The sequence below is a fragment of the Cnephaeus nilssonii genome (genome assembly GCF_951640355.1).
Source record: "Cnephaeus nilssonii genome assembly, chromosome: 3".
In the NCBI taxonomy this organism is placed as follows: Eukaryota; Metazoa; Chordata; class Mammalia; order Chiroptera; family Vespertilionidae; genus Cnephaeus; species Cnephaeus nilssonii.
In genome coordinates, this window is record NC_137074.1 from 47,737,661 (window position 1) to 47,757,160 (window position 19,500).

Here is a 19,500-nt window from a genome sequence, read left to right on the forward strand (position 1 = left end):
TTCCCAATGAAACCTTGAGAGGTTTAATGCATGAAAAAGGGGCTCATGGTCAAATAACATGGTTAATGCAGTGTTAAAACAAGTCAACTACAATATTTACTTGGTAGATTATCAGAGCTTTTAAAAGGCTAATGTGTACTGTGAGTATCCAAGACAGAGATTTGTGACATGTTACTTTTCAAATTCAACTTGGCCACTTGGTCCTTTGGCAGAGTGCACACTATGGGATATGACCATTTCCATCAAACACTTCAGTGTGATTATAGTGTACTTGATCATCGATTTGTTCTTTTCTCTATTTTTTTTCTTTTGTATTTATAAGTCCGATTTTGCTCCCAAACTGTGTGATCCAGGATTATAAGAACTGTTGTGTTCATTTCTTTAAACTGCAGTTTCTATTAAAGTGTATGAAAGAAAGACTCAATAAATACTTCTTGATTTGAACAAAATTTGATTCTGTATGCAGAAGCTGGAGTGCATAGTTTTTATGGAGAAATCTATGAAAGCTCGACCACAGTTTTGTTGCCTGTGGCCTCTCTAACAGTCTGCAGATGGTGTCTTTCTCTGGAGAGCCTCACAGACAGGATCATGATCTTCAGACCATTCCTTTGAATCAGAGAGGTTATTAGTGTCGATGTTGTTATATGAAATTTAAAGGAAGAAAACCTCAGGCTAAGAAGCTACTATGTGCTGGGAAATGTGATGACTTTCCTAACCTGGAGGTGACTAGATCTTGGTTGAGAAGGTGATGTAACTGGTTTGTGTCAGTGGTGGGTTATATCACCCAGCTCTCTATTTGAACTTCCCGAGACATCAAAGTTCCCCAGCGAGCAGAGAGGTCTTCTGCATTGCTGCTCCCTTGCCCTGGGACTATCAGTTCCAGGAGGACAGGGACATTTTTCTTCCCTCCTTTTTCCATAGGCTGCTCAGAGCTTGATAAATATATGTTGTGTGAATTAGAAGAAATGTTACATATATTCATCATAAATATGTAGCCCCTCACCCAGCCTTGAAGTTCCTTGAGATGACTCCCTACCACATTCTGTGTTGGATTTTAAGCTGCTTTCTTTATTTAAAAGGTTGTACATAATGTTGTCCAGTGCCTTTTACTAACCTTTCCCTGTTGCTTTAAACCATTCTTTAACTTCAATTGAGCAAAAGTTTTTCCATACTTTTTTTGCAAGCATAACATTTTAATGGTAAGGTATATAAATACTGATCATACAGATTGATGAACTTTTACAAATGCATCATCATGCAACCATCATCAGACTAAGAAATAGAACATGACCAGACCTTAGAAGCTTCACTCTTATGACTGCCTGCCAATATCGCCAAAAGCAATCCAGCAATTAAATTAAGTTATAAAGTAAGCACTTTATAGCATATTTACCTTTTGATTTTAAAGTCTCCACCACTTTGGATTCTTTCAAATTTAAACAAAACAAAACAAAAAAATCCCAGGACATTTTATAATGTCATAACACCTTATATTATTGTGTAATTATAGCCCTTTATAATTACAAAGTCTCCTTCCACATGTCACATCATTTGGTCCTTGACAATAGTCCTAGGAGGTAGTCAGGGCAGAAGTTTTTACTTCCATTAAAAAAGAAGAAGTATTTGAGAATAGAGAAGAGAAACCTTCTTGGCCACAATTTCTCCATGTTCAAGTTTTATTATGTGATATAGGTACTAGACTTATCGGGGTGAGCACTTCATAAGGTATATGAATGTCTAATCACAAGGTTGTACATACTTAACTGATATAATATTGTATATCAACTGTAACTGAAAAATAAAAAAGATTTCATTGTAGAGCATATTATAGCAATTGTGGCTTTTCTGTAAGTTAGAGGGGCCTGACTTATACCTGTCTTTTCTGAAATATTTGGGGAACAGAACATTAAATTTGGACCTAGGATACTAAACAAAGTGTAGGACATGGCAAGTTTTTCCCAATGGTCAATAGTCAACTCAAAAAAATTAACTTGTGCTCTTCTTTGTAAATAATATTAATGGTAGCTCACATTTGTCTGCTGCTTCACAGTTTCTCAAGTGTTTCACATGTACTATCTCATTTAATAAGAGTTAATGATACCCAGTCTTTACTGAGAGATACTATGTTCATGGACAGTGCTAATCACTCCACGGGGATTATCAAGTACACTCCTCCCAAAACAACTGATGAGGCAATTATTAGTCTCTATCACCCCCATGCAAAACTCCTGCCTCAGTATCTCCAAGTACAGAATACTTAATCATCAAATTTTCCACCCACTAGGAAAAGGGTACACTGAAATACTCTTCTTGTCCTCATTGAGAAGGGTACATGAATGCCTAGCTTGTCTATCTTAAATTAGTCATCAATGCAGTGACCAGGAAATACACGTTATCTAAGTGGTTGCTGTGAATATTCTTTTCTCCTTCTCTGAGGCTGTCCAAGATCAAACAGTTAAACTTAGAACTTCAAGTTTAGTTCTCTTTCACTTTCATCTCACTGAAAACCTAGTTCTATTTCTCTTTGTGATATTTCTTCCCTCACTCCACAGGGCATGGTGCTATTCAGAATATTAAAGAACAAAAGGGAATCAATCTGCTCATATCCTATTCCAAACTTTGAAAGACTGCAGGTGGTATGTTATTTTATCTATGTCTTCTCAGAATTTCAAAGACTTTGAAGGTATTTAGAAAGAAAGGAAGAGGCAATAGCTAATGTTTTCTGGTGTGAACTTGGACTCTGCTGGTTGTATCAAGGTTAACAACTTTGGCTTGATATGCTGAAAGTTGGGACAATTCATTGATCTCTCTATGTCCCTGGACTGCTAGACTTTTCTGGAACATTCAGTACTTAATGACAGGACTGTTTTTATTTTTAAAGTAAATGTTGAAAGTAGAAACCATATTTAGGTTAAAACAGATTCATTTAAACTATCTAGAAGGGTTCACAAATCATTTGTGGATATTTTTTTAAAGAAAAATCATGTCACTTAAAAATATATTTTAATCATCATACAATAAAATAGACTTTTTTGAATTACAGCTCTATGAATAATAACTCATGTATCAATTCATTTAATCACTGCCCCAATCAGGATATGGAACTGGTCTAACCCCCAAATAACTCTTTTGTGCTATCTATCCCTGTATAGTCATACCCTCATATTACCTCTAGTCCTTGATCTGTTCTCTATCACTCTAGTTTTGTCTTTTTGGGAATGTAATTTAAATGGAATTAGACAGACAGTAACCTATCTACAACAGACAGGCTTTTTTCAGGTAGCATCATGCTTTTGTGACTCATCCAAGTTGTGGTTATCAACAGCTCATCACTTTGTATTGCTGAAGAGTAGTCTATTTTTTTTGGATGCACCAGAGTTTGTTTATCCATTTGCCTGTTGAAGGATGTTTGAATTGTTTCCAGGTTTGGTAAATTAGTAATAGAACTGCTGTGAACATTTGTGTATAGGTTTTTGTGTGAACACAAGTTTCCATTTCTCTTGGATAAATCCCGAGGAGTGGGATTGCTAGACCCTGTAAGAAGAATATGTTTAACTTTGTAAGAAACTGCCAAATTGTTTTCCAGAGGGGCTGTACCATTTGGTAGTTCCAGCAGTAGGGAGTTCCAGTTGCTCTGCATTCTCTTTAGCACTGGTATTTTGTATAGTGGTATCTAATTTTGAGGGTTTAATTTGCATTTTCCTTATGGCTAATGACTTGAACATCTTTTCATGTGTCAATTTTCCTTCTGAATAGAGTAAGTCTCCCTGTACCCAAGGGGGATATATTCCAAGAAGCCCAGTGCATGCCTGAAATCATGGATAGTACCAAAACCTAAATATAATATATATTTTTTCTCTATAGGATACATACATTTTCACTTAAAGGAAGCACTTTACGGCTTCTTTACTTTATAGCATCACTACTCCTGTGCTTGGGCCTATTACTAAGTAAAATATGGGTTACTTAAAAACAAGCACTGCGATACCATGACAGTGTATCTGATCACCAAGATGGGGCTACTAAGTAACCAACAGGCAGGATACGCAGGGCAAAGGGAAGATTCACATCATGGGCAGGATAGAGTGGGATAGTGAGAGATTTCCTTAAGTTACTCAGAATGGTGTACTATTTGAAATTATGAATTGTTTATTTCTGGAATTTTTCATTTAATATTTTTGGACCGCAGTTGAGTGTCAGTAACTGAAACCATGGAATGTGAAATCACAGATAAGGGGGATCAGCTGTATCCTATTAGATAAAGTATCTCTTTAAGATTTTTTTTTATTGATTAAGGTATTACATATGTGTCCTTATCCCCCCCCCATTACCCCCCCACTCCCCCATAGCTAAGATTTTTGACATTTTAAAATTGGGTTGTGTTTAGTGTGATTCCTACAACTTCATTCTTCTTTTTCAAAATGGTTTTTAATATTTAAGGTATTTCTCTTTCCATATAAATTTCATAATCGGCTTGACTTTATCTGTAAGCAAAATCTTGTTAGGATATTTTGTTGGAATTTCATTAAATCTGTCAATTAATTTTGGGGGGAAATTGACATATTTTCTATGTGGAGACTTTCAGTTCATGAATATTCTATGTCTATTGTATTATTGTTTGTTACTACTGTAACAAATTCACAGAACTTAGTATCTTAAAACAACTCTTTTTATATTATAATTTCTGTTGGTCAGAAATCCGGTACAGTGTGGCTTATCTGGTCTTTGTTTAGGGTTTTACAAGGCTAAAGTCAAAGTGTCAGCAAGGCTCGGCTCCTTTCTGGACTCTCTGGGGAAGAATGCACTTCCAGAGTTGTTGGCAGAATTCTATTTTCTGTGGTTGTGGGACTGAAGTTTCCTACTGACTGTCAGCTCTGTAAGGCCACCTGCATTCCTTGACATGTTGCTACATCTGTCTTTAAATCTCAAAGGCCTTTTTGAGTTCTTTTCTTGATTTGCTTTCCTCTGCTTTGTCCTTCTGCTGCATCTCTCTGACTTTAACCAGAGAAAGTTATTTGCATTTAAGGGCTCATGTGATAGATTGGGCTCACTTGAATAATCCAGTATAACCTTCCTACATTAAGATTCATAATTTTAATTATATTTATAACATCCCTTTGGCTAAGTAAGGTAGCGTAATAGATTCCAGGGATCTAAGGCATGGGGCCATTCTGCCAACCACATCATTCCAGTTAGTTAGGTCTTCTTTGATTTCTTGTATCAATGTTTTATAAATATCAGCATACAGATCTTGTACAGGTTTGGTTAGATTTTAAGCTAAATATTTCATTTTTGTTTTAATTATTATAACCATCTTTATTAAAAATGGTTTCTGTTTTTCATTGCCAGTATATACTAATATGTTTAACTTTTGTGTGTTGACTACATATTCTGTGACTTTACTTATTCATTTCTATTTTTAATAGGTTCATTAAGATTTTTTATGTTGAAAATTATGTCATCTGTGAATAGTCTTATTGCACTGATTAAGACTTTGGGAATGAAGTACAAAGAATGAACATCTTTGCCTTGCTCCTGATCTTAGTGGAAAAGCATTCAGTCTTTCAACATATGATGCAATGTTAGCTGTAGGTTTTTTGCAGATGCCCTTTATTAGTTTCAGGAAGTTCCCTTCTATTTTTAGTTTACTGAGAGGTTTTCTTTCTTTTATGAATGATGTGGAATTTTGTCAAATGCTCTTCCTGCCTCAATTGATATGATCATGAGGTTTTTCTTTCTTAGATTTTTCAAATACTGAAACTAGCCTCACATTCTGGAATAAACTCTACGTGGTTATGGGATAGCTATAGATTTCTTTTCTGTGTGCTGTCTGTGGAAGGTTTTAGAATCAGAGTAATGTCTCATAAAGTGAATTGGTTACTGTCTTGTCATCTATTTTCTGGGAGAGATTATGTATAATTGATGTTATTTATTTTTTAAGTGTTTGAATGCTTCAGTGAAATCATCTGAAGCTTGGGAATTTATTTTTTTCTCTCTGTAGAATACATACATTTTCACTTAAAGGAAGCACTTTACGGCTTCTTTACTTTATAGCATCACTACTCCTGTGCTTGGGCCTATTACTAAGTAAAATATGGGTTACTTGAAAACAAGCACTGAGATACCATGACAGTGTATCTGATCACCAAGATGGGGCTACTAAGTGACCAACAGGCAGGATACACAGGGCAAAGAGAAGATTCACATCACAGGCAGGATGGAGTGGGACAGAAACATTTTCACAGAAGTTTCAGTGAAATCATCTGAAGCTTGGGAATTTATTTTTTGGAAGGTTACTAACTGCAAATTCAATTTCTTTTAATAATAGGATTAATGAAAGGATCTATTTTATTTTGAATGAGCTTGGGTAGTTTGTGGTTTTTAAGATGTTTGTCCATTTTATCTAAGTTGTGGAATTTATGTTCCTAAGGATTTGAACATTGCCTTATTACCATTTTAGTGCCTATGTAACCAGTAGTGATGTATCTTCTTTCATTCTTGATATTAGGGATATGTGCTTTATTTTGGTTCACCTAGCTAGAAGTTTAGCAATTGTATTGGTTGTTTTTTACAAAGTACCAACTTCTGGTTTTATTATTTTTTTCTGTCTTAAAATTTTGGGTCTCTACTCTTTATTATTTTCTTCATTTTGATTGGTTGGTTTATTTTTCTCTTCTCTTTCCAAGTTCTTAAGATGGGAGATTAGATTATAGGCTTGAAGTCTTTCTTCTTTTTTAATGGGTCCTGTAGTGCTATGGATTATCCTATACACACTTTTTCAATTGCATCCTACTTATTTTGATATGCTGTTTCTTTTGCTTTTGTTCAGTTAAAAATATTTTCTAATTTCCCTGTTTTATCCATGGATTATTTAAAGTCATATTTCTTAATTTCAAAGTGTTTGGAGATTACCCTGTTATTTTTCTTTTACTGATTTCTTGTTTAATTATGTAGAGAGAAGGTTGACTTTAATTCTTTTAAATGTGTTAAGGTATGTTTTCTGGTGCATGGTGAGGCTCATATGTACTTGAAAATAATGTGCCATTCCTTAATTTTTAGAGTCCTCAAATAGTTGCTCCACGTATTCTTCCTAAGTTTACAGCTGCAATTCATTGAGAATGACAGGGTGGAGTTTGCTTGCTTCGTTTGTCCCAGAATGAGAGCCTTTCATGTCACTTTGCTGAAACTTTTTCATTGATAAATACTAGATTCTGAAATATTCTGCATAAGGATCCTTCTATGGGTAAAACAACAACAACAACAACTAGAAACCAGATAAAAGATTGATGATGAAAATAACTGATTTTTAGTAAATGCTATCTCCTTTTCTATAAAATGGGATAATTAATAATCTGTCCTATGTCCTTCAAAGACTTACTTGTCATAGCTTTGCAAGACCTGCTCATACTTTATCAGTAAGTTAGAGAAGGGAAAAAGAAGGATCTGGGTGGGATCAGGACTCGAGCAAGCGATATAGCTGCAGGGCTGACCTCACACAGGGATGACCTTCAGGTTTGTGCCTTGGTGCTAGTGGCCACATTTTCAGTAGGCAGGTCATAGCAAAGGGCATCTGTTGATCAGGAATGAAGCAGATGATAGCAGCTTCATGGTTACAAGAGGCTTATCCAGGTGCAGGCTCCTGGAAAAGTCCTGAAAAACACCAGGTTGAAGGTTCAAGCCCCAACCAGGTTCATGGGCTTCAAAGAGTAGCCATGATCTGAATATGGAGCTATATGTTGAATCAGGAAACTGAGGGAGAAATCAGCCCTGTGGACTATTGAAATGCTGATGTGTAGAACTAAGGCTGAGCAAATGGTCAGTTAGAAAAATTACCATCCTTGGGGAAACAAAACTAGTTTTAGTCTGTTACCCACTGCTCAGTGAGAGAATCCAGGGCTAACTCAGAGATGAGAGCCTGGTGCTTACTGAGCCTAGAGAATGCAGAAAATAGAAAGCTTCATATGCAGGAGTTGATGTTAAAGTTGTGAGCGCATGTTAGCGATCATTATTAACATTGTTGTTGATAACATAGACCTAAGTACATATTTGAAACTTCTCATTAGGTGATATAGGCATCCAAGTTGATATACCAGGAAACAATGGCATTGACTATAAGAGAAGTACCAATACCTCAGAGAGGAAGTATAAAAATGATCATATAGTAAATAATATGGATAATGCAAGAGAGGCTGAGTGTAAATTTATTATATAAAAGTTTCCATCATCTGAAGCAAGGGTAGAGTCTGTTAAACTCTATCACAGTAATCTAAAGCTAGATTCTAATTCAGACCATGAGAAACTATGTGTCATTAGGCAGGTTTCTTTTCTTTCTGACAGTTTCTCCATCTCTGCAAATACCCAGTACCTCCTCCCGCCAAGAAACAAGAACCAAAGTATATTTACTCAGTGGGTCAAGGCTGCAGGTTTGATCTCTGATCAGGGCATATATAAGAAGCAACCAATGAATGCATAAATAAGTGAAAGAACAAATCTCTCTCTCTCTCCCTCCCTCAAAATCAATAAGTACTCCCTATGTTTTTTTTTTTTTAAGAAAAGTGTATTACTAGTCACAATAATAAAATCCTGAGGCAGAATGCAAGATAATGTTAAATGAACCTGCCTTCTTAGAGAGGTCGCAGACCAGCCAACCTCCTGTACCTTTAGTCTGTCAAAAACAGCCGACACAGTCACATTTTCTTTTCAGTCTGCTTTATTCTAATTCATCACAGGGCCAGACTGACCCTGGACTTGTCTTTGCACACAAGTTATCTTTTGATTAGCTTTACCTTGGTGACCTGACTCCTTGCTGCCTCTGGCATAATCCAGTTACTCATGAGAATATCAATTAAGGTCCTCAATCACCCTAATTAGAATGTCTTCTAAGTGTTGCTTTAGGAATAGTATTAGGGCTGAAAGTACTGTGCCCTGAATCTGAAATGAAATATCTAGTTGCTCTCCACTGACAAGGATTAATGCAGAATTATTAATTAATTTAATTAATGACTTGGATGAGGACCTAGGTGGCATGCTGATCAAGTTTATAGATGACACAAAGCTAGGAGGATAACAATTACTGGGATGACAGACTAGGGAGCCAAAATGATTTCAAGACAGAATTTAGTGGCAATCCATCTAATACGTGCCTGGAAGAATGATCTCCATTAGGCAGAACTGGATGTTAATATCACTCCTCTAATCAGAATCCTTCAATGATTCCCCTATTTGCTGTTAAAATTAAATCCCAAGTTCTTAACCTGATACACAAGTCCTTGTTATATTGTAATCCTAACTCTTCCTGCTTTCCAACAAAATCTTCTATATAGTACTTTCCCTAATATCCTGTGCTTGAGCCAAACTGAATTATTTATAGACTATTTCCTATTTATGGTCCATTTTCCCCTATCTTTGAGCATTATTCTTTATTGAGCTTCCTTTCCACAGACTTTCATTCTGCCTCTTTTAAATTTCCAAACCAGTTCTTGCTAGTTCAAAAGCTACCTCTTACATTTAGACTTCTTTGATTGCCTTAGCTAGAGTCATCTCTGTCTTTTGCTAATCTTCAATTATACTTATCTGTTCCTCTCTGACTATTTTATCACTGTTTACTCTGTACCACAGTTATTTTGTATACACATTTTAAGGCTTGCTAAACTCTGCCTGGTGCTAGAATGTCTGCCTGATAAACCTTTATATATCCTATAGAGCCTCTGCATGTGTGTTGCTCATAGCTGATGACATTGAAGTGGTTTGCATGTGGTTTATTCCTTCTAATGGGAAGAAGTGTCCTTAGAGGCCCCTACAGTTATATCAAAGAGACCTATAAGCAGAAAGTCTTCAGTATATGTTTTATTGAACACATGAATGATGGTGAGAAGCGTTCCCTAAGGTAACAGTATATGAATAGGAAAGGAATGGTGGTGATAAGGAAGAGACATTTAATCTTTGAAATAAAACAGTTATTTAAGATATAATCAACTCACTTGATTTTGTGTATGGCCATGCTAAAGGAGGAAGCACAGTATGAACCAGAGTTAGAAACTGGCATTGCCTTTTAAAGTGACTACACACTGTGTGGATTGCTTGGACAGTATCAATTTACACCTATTGTTTTAGTATAATACTCTTAAAATTGTCCTATTTAAATGCTGTTATATGGTCACCCTATTAATCAACTAACTCTTTGACCTTTTAAGACTGGTGGGTCCCTGTGGTTGTAAAGCTTATGGCATAGGACATAATATTTGAGATAATAATAGTCTTATAGTTAGCCAGATATGGGTATAAAATTCATCTCTTTCACTTATTAGAAATATGATCTGGACACATATTCAAGACCTCTGGTAAGCACCCTTACATATGACTATTGTGTTCAAAAGTGAAAAGGGAGATCTATAGTATGAAATTTTTCAGTAATGTAAATATTTCAGTATTTATAATCCTAGAAAGGCTTTACCAGGGGCCAAATATGTCTAGGGTATTAGGGAAAGAAATATTTCACAGAGTTGTTAAATCTCTAGGCCTTCTGCATTAAAGATCACACAACCAAAAGTAAGGACATGGTTCTTGCTGGTTGACTATTTCAGCTGGTTATCAATAGAGAGGCTCAAGACCATAGAAATTGAATTCTAGACTCATCATTTGTTTTTTCCAGTGAGAAGAGGAAAGCAGCCACAACAGGGCATGTGGTTCATATATTTCCTTTTACTATAAATTCATAGTGTGGTGGACTGCTGACCAAGTCAGATTTCAGGATTTCTAGATTTCCTATTCATCACAAAGAAGGAAAATTGCCTGGATTATAAAATACCTCCAGTTGGAAATAGACCAAAAGAATGTGAAGACGGGAAGAAGATCAAAAATCTTGCTGGAATGTGACTCTAATGAAAAAAATCCAGAGTGTTTTTTTTAAAATAGGTATTTATAGTTCAGTTTATATATCAGATTAATAAATGGATCTACCTCGTCCACTGCTGGTGGTACAAATGCTATGGAAAGCAGTCTTCCTTAAAAAATTAAGAATAGAGCTATCTTATGACTCATCAATCCCACTCCTGGGTATATACCTAAAAAACTTGAAATTATGTATTTGCAAAGATATATGCACCCCAACGTTCATTGCAGCATTATTCACCATGGCCAAGACATAGAAACAACCCAAGTATCCTGAGATAGGGAACTGATAAAGAAGATGTGGTACATATACACAATGGAATGCTACTCAGCCATGTAGTACAGCATGGATGGACCTTGAGAACATTATGCTAAGTGAAATAAGTCAGTCAGAAAAAGCTAATAACCATTTGATTTCACTCATATGTGGGATATAAAAATGAAACTTCTGAACACAAACAGCAATGTAGTGGTTGGGAGAGGGAAGGAGGTAATGGGAGAAAGGGGTCCTAATATAAGGTAACAGGAGAAAATTTGACTTTGGGTGGTGGGCACACAGTACAATATACAGAAATGTACGTGTTCATGTTGACCAATGTCACCCCAACCAATTTAATTAATAAATTAATTAAAAAGAAAGAAGGGTAATAGAGCCAGGCTGCTGGAGTTTGATCATTACTCTACCACTTTCTATCCAAAAGATCTTGGTTATAAGATTTAAACTTGTCCCAGTTTCTTTATCTATAACAGAGATTTTAAAAAACCTATCTTATTGGTTGGTTCTGACAATTACATTTGTTACTATTGTAAAATTCTCAGAATAGTTCCTGATCAGTAGTCAGTATGCATATGCACTAAATATTATTTAAGCACTGAGAGTAATGAGTCCTCTCCCTCACCTTTGTATTTAGATGGACAAGATGGGACTTCTGTGGTGTGTCATGAGCCTCTACTTCTATGGGATCTTGCAAAGTGATGCCTCTGGTAAGTGAATGGCTTTGACAATCAATTGAAATACAAGGCACGCATAGTGTATTATCTCCAGTCTTTATGAAAATGAACTAAGAGAAGATAATATTGTTTATTTCCATTGTCTTCTGTGGTAGCACAGCATCATAAATTTGACAGAATCAGAGAATTTTGATGGTAGGAGGCACCATTGACATCTCTAGTCTTCACAGTACACAGTGCAATTAGGTTAGTGATCTGGTGTATAAAAATGTAGGACTTTTTCCATCACCTCCAGATCCAAACCAACTAGAACCCTGCTTCTTTTCCTTACATCAGGTCCTATGGGAAAAGAAATGACAGTGATAGTAGCACTGTTTTCCAAACTTGAGCCAGTGGTGGAGAAGGCCTTGGTGGTAACAGTCAACTCAGACATTATAAAAACAAATAAATAATGACAGCTTTCTGTCATGCTGCTTCTATATAGGAAAGAAAAACCGGTCAGGCTCAATCTTTCTTTGGGTGTTGCTTCATAAGAAGAGTCAGCCAAAGCCTTTATTGAGTTTGAATTACCAAACTCAACCATCATGGACCTGAATTATATGAAATCAGACTTACAAGGGACTTGAAAGTTTATCTTTTCAGGTCTCCTCTCTTCTCTAGAATTACTATTTAGAACTATTTTCTGGTATCTCTAACTAGTGGTTATCTAATTATAACTGGTTATATCTTTGGACTGATAAAATTTTAGATTTTAGTACATATAACTGAAATTTGTCTCTATGTCATTTCCATACATTTCTTGGTTCAACTTCTTGATTTAATTAGAACATACATAATCCAATGGTTTTCTAATTTTAATGCAAGGAACCTAGATATCTTAATTTTAAAAAGCGTTTAATGTATAATTCCCCTAAAAATCTTGGCCATACCTTGAATGACATTGCTTTACTTCCTCTTTTATGTGAGAGGCCTCACATAAAAGAGGAAGTAAACAACAGTGATCATATAATCATGACCATGCTCTTTAATATATGCATTCAACTGTTCTTCACATGACATGGATTTGAGTTCTCCTACCATCCTGATGATGTTTTCTGGGTGTTTTTTAGTTTTGCTATGACACTTAAAGCATTTTATTAGAAACCAAAAACAGCACTAAAGGAGAGGTATAACTAGGACAGAGTACAGCTCAAAGCTGAGAGAAGGAGAGATAACTTCCAATCTCCTTGGCCTCTGGGGTCTTCACAGATGAAAGTGTATATTATTCAGGGCTGATATTCAGGTGGGATACATGACTATATAGCTCTACTGGCTTTTTAGACTGACATATGTCCTGCTTTAGTGAGTGCCCCAGTTGATGGTCAGTGCCATGATATCTTGATTTTTAAATATGCTGAATATAACCCCTGATCATAGTTTGTTCTTATTTGATTTAATTCTATGCTTACAGAGGTCTTCCTTAACCATCTTCACTAAAATAGCCCTGCCAATCACTGTCTATCCTATCCTCCTTTAGTTTTCTCATAACTCACTAATGTATTAACTCATTCTGTTCTCTCCTCCGCCCTCTCTTTTTTCTTCCCCCAACTCCATCCTAATTTCCTCTTCCCTCCCTCCCTCCCTCCCTCCCTCCCTCCCTCCCTCCCTCCCTCCCTCCCTTCCTTTCTTCCTTCCTCTTCCCCTTCTCCTTTTTTCTCCTCCTCCTCCTCCTCATTCTTATTCTTATTCTTATTCTTATTCTTATTCTTATTCTTATTCTTATTCTTATTCTTATTCTTATTCTTATTCTTATTCTTATTCTTATTCTTATTCTTCCTTCTTCCTCTCTCCCTCTCTCTCTCTAATATATATTCATTTCACATCTATTTTTAGGCAAATTGGCCAATTTTATAATGGAACTTCTTGTTTGGATTCATACCAGCAATTCATCAATGTGGTTTGATATGTTGCCTCACCTTGAAGGAAAAGAGAGAGGTGACCGTATTATTTCTACTGGGAGAACAGTGAAGTCCCAGAAGTTGGTGGGTGCTTGATGCTTCCCTAGTCGTCTTGGCAGTGTTGCTTATCTGAATGACCTTTACTATAATTCTTCCAAAGAGCTCCCCCACCCCAAATTCCTTTGGAAAGTGAGCTTTCTACCCAGAAAATGTGACTCATAATTCTGCCGGGGAAGCTGACTTCTCAAATAAGATAAGTTCTCATACCAGATCCATTGGGTCACCATGGGAGCAGGAAACATGTTGTAATCCCCTCAGCCCATCTGGCATATATTCATTTGCTTCCTTATGAAAAGGTATATTGTGTCTGTGTCAGTGATGTACTTCCTAGTTGGAGGAGAGGAACAAAAAGAAAGTGTTGTTGACAAAAATAAAAGAGGAAACTGGCTCTGGACTATGGGGGTGGAGGGATTACCTCAGAGGATGGGGGATCAACCAACCTCTTGTGCATCAAGGTGCCACCTCTTATGATGACATATATGTCAGCAGACTTGTTGGTCTTTCATGCGGCTCTTTCTGTGCCAGGTACCCCTCTGAATGGAGCAACAAGATATGTGTGTAACAGAGGAGAGACAGCCTGAAAGCCCTAGAGTACTGTAAATGTATATGATATTAGTAAGAGTTTTATCTTGTTGTTCTGGACCCTTCCATGTAGCTCCTTCTCTTTAGGGAAGCCTCAAATTTATAAAAATGAATTATAACAACATCAAAACTTGAGTTCCATGCAATGTGTTTCAAGTGCAGTGAGTTGGACTTCAAGTCACATGATTCTGACTTTAGAACATGGTCTTTCTATGAGCAGTACTGTGTGGGATTTCCTTGTTTGCTCAGGAACGTGGGAGGAGCATCATTTTCATCTCAGGTGGTGATAAAAGCCAATAATCAAAAGTAAGCATTTACTTTCTTTTAAGGAACTAAAGTGTGGATAATTATAATAGTGATAATGTAATTATGATGTGGTAGTTACAGTGATAATAAACTCCCTTTGCTAAAAAAAAAGCACTTTGTGTTTTCCATATTCTGTCATTTGACTCTCACACCCAGACCATGGAATAGTCAGGCAATGTTAAGAAATAATGAGTGTAATGAGAAAACTAAAGCAGGATAGGATAGTCAAACTCCATTTTTTAATAAGAAAAAAAAAAAAGGATCACAGTGGTTAAGTGAATTACCTAAAATCCCACAGCTAATCTTTAGCATAACTGTGACTTTAATGAGTTCCTCAGTTCCCAAGATGCATGCTATTCTTACTAAATATACTCCCCTTGGACTCCACTAGCATATAAACAGTTTGGGAAGAAGATTAAGATCTGAGGGGTCACAGGTTTTGTTCACTGTTAAAGAATCACTCAGTCATAGGTTTTGGTGCTTTTTAGATAAGGAGTATCTCACCCCAGACCTCCTTAGTATATTATCATTTTTTAACATATTATTTTTAAGGATGAAAATCACTGTAATGCATGATCAAAACTCAATATTCCCATTTTTGCTTATTACCATATTAAGCATTTTCAATATTAAACTCTAAGAAGTTCTCCTTTGCAAGAATTCCAAAAGCAAACTTTGACTTGTCACACATTTCTCTTTGGTGTTTCATTGGCAGCATGTTAAAAAGTCAAACTGTAAAAGCTGTCTTCAGAGTAGAAATAAATATTTGGAACTTGTGATTTCAAGTTGGAAAGATAGTGAAAACGGCACCCCAGATAGTATGGCGAATTTAAAAAATATTGCCATATCAAAATTATTTGCTGCACAGACCACCTAAAAATGATAGTGATGCACTTTCTTCTCCAAAAATGATAGCAATGCATTTTCTTTAAACACACACACACACACACACACACACACACACACACACACACACAGACACACACACACACACACACACACACACACACACACACACACACACACACCCCACATTTGAACATTAGCTTTTTATTTAAAAGTGAGCAAACAGTTGACCGTGTGCCAGGTGCAGGGCTAGATTTCACACACATTATCACTAACGTCGCAGAAAACGCTGTGGAGGTGTGGAGTTGGAAAATCCCACGCCCATTTTATAGTTTAGGAAATGAAGAACCAGGGAGGTGGCCTAAGGTAACAGTGCTCATGGGGCAACTGCTAGAGCCCACCTTGAAGGCTGCTGCTAGTCAAAGGCAGAGCTCTTCCTTTATACCATATTCCCTTCCTTCAGGACGTTGCTCTGCTAATGCAGGTAAAATCCCCAGGTTTCTTTTCTGTTGGGTGTAAAAAATTTGCAGAGGGTGGAAATAATCCTTTGGCTTGAGAGTGAATTACGCGATGAAAAATAAACAAATACCTAAAGACACTGTTTCACCAGGAGTCAAGAGACATTGGTTTACATTCTGACTGTTTCACTTTGTGAGTTTTTAAAGACAGAAAGACATCTTTTAATCAATCTGTGTCACGGCATCCTTATCTATCAACCAAACCAACCAACCAACCAACAGCAGCAAATGCTGCCTTCCTGCTTTTGAATTAAAGAGGATAAGGGATGTTATTATACAACATGCACACACAGAATGTATGCTCTTCCCATTTAAGTGGTTTCTAATGACAAGTGTTTATCTTACAGATTTCACCTTATTCTAAAGACCACGTGTTTGATCATTTTATATTAAGGAGTCTAGGGCACATACTGGAAGGTTCTTACTGTAAGCATCTTACAGTAAAGTCTGAAAGAAAGAAGCAAAAATAAACACCCAACAGAATACCTGTTAAGAGAAACCAGTATTTTTATAGGTAATAAATGGTTGTATATGATTATAGGTGGCAATGTCTGATTTATTAGAGTTTATTCTGCCCTTTAAATCACCTTTGTCTCTGCATCCCCACCCCCACCCCCCACAGAACATTTGTCTCTGCCATCTTGAGATCAGATCACCATCTTGATTATCAGTGAATCACACCAAGCCAGTTATCACCCATTTTCATTTCACTGGATTTAATTTTTTTCTTGTTTAGCTGATAATGTGTTTAGAAAATAAAATATATATCCACCCTAACATAACAATGCAATGATTCTTCTATTTTAAAATCTGCTTGGTGCTGCTATTCATTTATTTTTGAGGGACAGAGAAAAAATGGATACATTTTACAAATAATCTGGGAACCTCAGTCAACAACTTCAAGGACTGGCCATCCAAACACATAAAAGCTAATATACAGAATGCCTTCTCTTGCCCTTTCTTATTTTAGAGTCAAGTAGAAACAATGAAAATACAAGATGCTGCAAAAATGAGAGAAAAGAGATAAAATAATCCCACCCTCAATAACCTAGACTTGGCTGAGTTCTGTTGTTTTCATGAATTTCATTTCTCCTTCTGCCATCTGAATCAAAACTCTTGTTATGGCTGTACATTATTGGGAAATAAATATTACTTTCCTACAGTGTTTATAGGTTCTGAAATAATAGTTTAAAGCTCTTTGCTAGTCAGTCAGTCCACTTTACAAAATAATTTTATTGATTTTTAGAGAGAAAGGAAGGGAGAGGGAGAGAGAGAGACAAATATCAATGAGAGTGAATCATTAATGGGCTGCCTCCTGCAACCCCCATCCTGGGGATCGAGTCTGCAACCTGGGCATGTGCCCTGACTGGGAATCAAACCAGCAACCTTTTTGTGCATGAGACTACACCCAAGCAACTGAGCTACACCAGCCAGGCAGCCCATTGATTTTTTTCCTCTGAGATACTTTCATATTTTTTGAAGTGTTTCTTGAGATAGGCAGGAGTGTGCATTTTTATATGTATACTGAGGTACTGATGTTTGCACTTTTTGTTAACTTATATAAAAGACCATTGTGTTCCCTTTAAATTTTGGGCTTGCCATACCAATGAGAAGGACCAAGTGAGGAGTATTTGCCAACTATTGTTTCCTCATTGCAATCAGTGTGATCTACATCATAAGTGTAGACACTCAAAAGAAGAAAAAAAAAGCACATAAAGAGAGCACATCCATCAATCACTAGTGGTCTCTCTACATAAATACAGCTCTTAATTAATAAATGTCATGGGTTTTATTTGTTTCCTAATTATTTAAAGTTTCAGTAGAACTATAGTTGAAATATAAGACTCTATTAATGTTTTCACAGAGGGACTTGTTGAATTTGATGTAAACCCAGCTATATACTGTTTCAGATCACAAAATAACTTTTTTTAAAAGTACTAAACTTAAGTAGCTCCCCATTTTTCTGAGCTTTGCAGTGGATGGCATCTTTATTGAACAGTTCATTTTTCTAGCATTTTTGATATTCTGATTCTTTACCTCCTTCCTGCTATATTAAAATGATAAAAGCAAATAGAATCCTTAAATATTATAGAGGTTTTCTTAAGTCTAAGGCACCTCCAGCCATGAGAGCCATCAGCATCTCCAAGGATATGGCTTTGTCAACCTGAATACTTATATTCTGAAGGAAGTGTAAGACAGAGGTGGTGGAGGCATAGAGCTGTGCATGGCCTTCATGATAAGGAAGAGGAGATAGCAAGCAAGAAGGTAGGACTCTGAATCTCCTTTAGCACTTTGCATTCATAAAGTGTAAGGCAGAAACAATCTGCTATTGTTTGTAATTAACACTGAGTTATAAATGTTTTTTTTCAAATAGCAAAGTAGTGCTTGAGGCTCAGTAGAAACCCAGCTTGTATTCAGATCTAGAAAGAGGGTGTATATTTGTCTGGAGAAAAAATGAAATCATGGGAATGTGAATAGAGTAATTAGCAAATGAAAGTGTTGAAAGAGTCCCTCCCACTACATGCAATGTTCTTAGTGAGGTGCTAAGAAAGATTTCAGGAAGAAAGTGAGATAAGGTGTTTGTTCCTGGTTTCTTCTTTTTTTGTTAATCTTCACCTGAGGATATTTTTTCCATTGATTTTTAGAGAGAAAGGAAGGGAGGGAGAAGGGGGAGAAATAGATAGATAGAGAGACCCATTGATTGCCTCCTACACGGGCCCCAACTATGCCTGGACCGGGCCTGGGGATCAAACCCAAAACCCAGGTATATGCTTTTGACTAGAAATTGGACCCGTGACCCTTTGATCCTTGGGCTGGTGCTCTAACCATTGTGGACAACACTGTCCAGGACTATTCCTGCTTTCTTTTGTTAAAATATATTTTTATTGATTTCAGAGAGGAAAGGATAGGGAAAGAGAGATAGAAATATCAATGATGAGAGAGAATCATTGATCAGCTGCCTCCTGCACACCCCACACTGGGGATGGAGCCTGCAACCCTAGCATGTGCCCTGACCAGAATTGAACCGTGACCTGGTTCATAGGTAGATGCTCAACCACTAAACCATGCTGGCAGAGCTGATCCTGCTTTCTTTGTTAGAGAAAACTCTATAGTAATCGCACCTCTATTGCTATAAATATTCTGTTACTAAAAAGGTCCTTCCTCTCATCTACAATGCAGAGATAATTGATGACTGCAATAATAGCCATGAAGCATTATGCAGTATTGACTTTTTTTTTTAATTACTAAAGGAAGATCATGCTAAGCTAAGCATGGCTTTAAATCTCTTTTACTCTAATTCTCTGTAAATTGGTAATAATTGTTTAGTAGAGTGTGTAATAGAAGAGAAGGAATGTGAGGGAAATAACATTAATTGAACTATTATATATGTGTGTGTATTATATATATAT

At 36.5% G+C, this 19,500-nt stretch overlaps 1 protein-coding gene across 2 annotated transcripts in view; it reads left to right on the forward strand.

The window, feature by feature from the left end:
* The window catches only part of IL1RAP (interleukin 1 receptor accessory protein), a gene marked incomplete at its 3' end in the record, with an annotated part of 159,883 nt that overhangs the window by 42,784 nt on the left and 97,599 nt on the right, over positions 1-19,500 (forward strand). For both annotated transcript variants that reach the window (XM_079765104.1, XM_079765105.1), the window contains exon 2: positions 11,802-11,874. In XM_079765104.1, the coding sequence (XP_079621230.1) occupies positions 11,802-11,874 (73 nt within the window). The remainder of the gene's footprint in view (positions 1-11,801; positions 11,875-19,500) is intronic.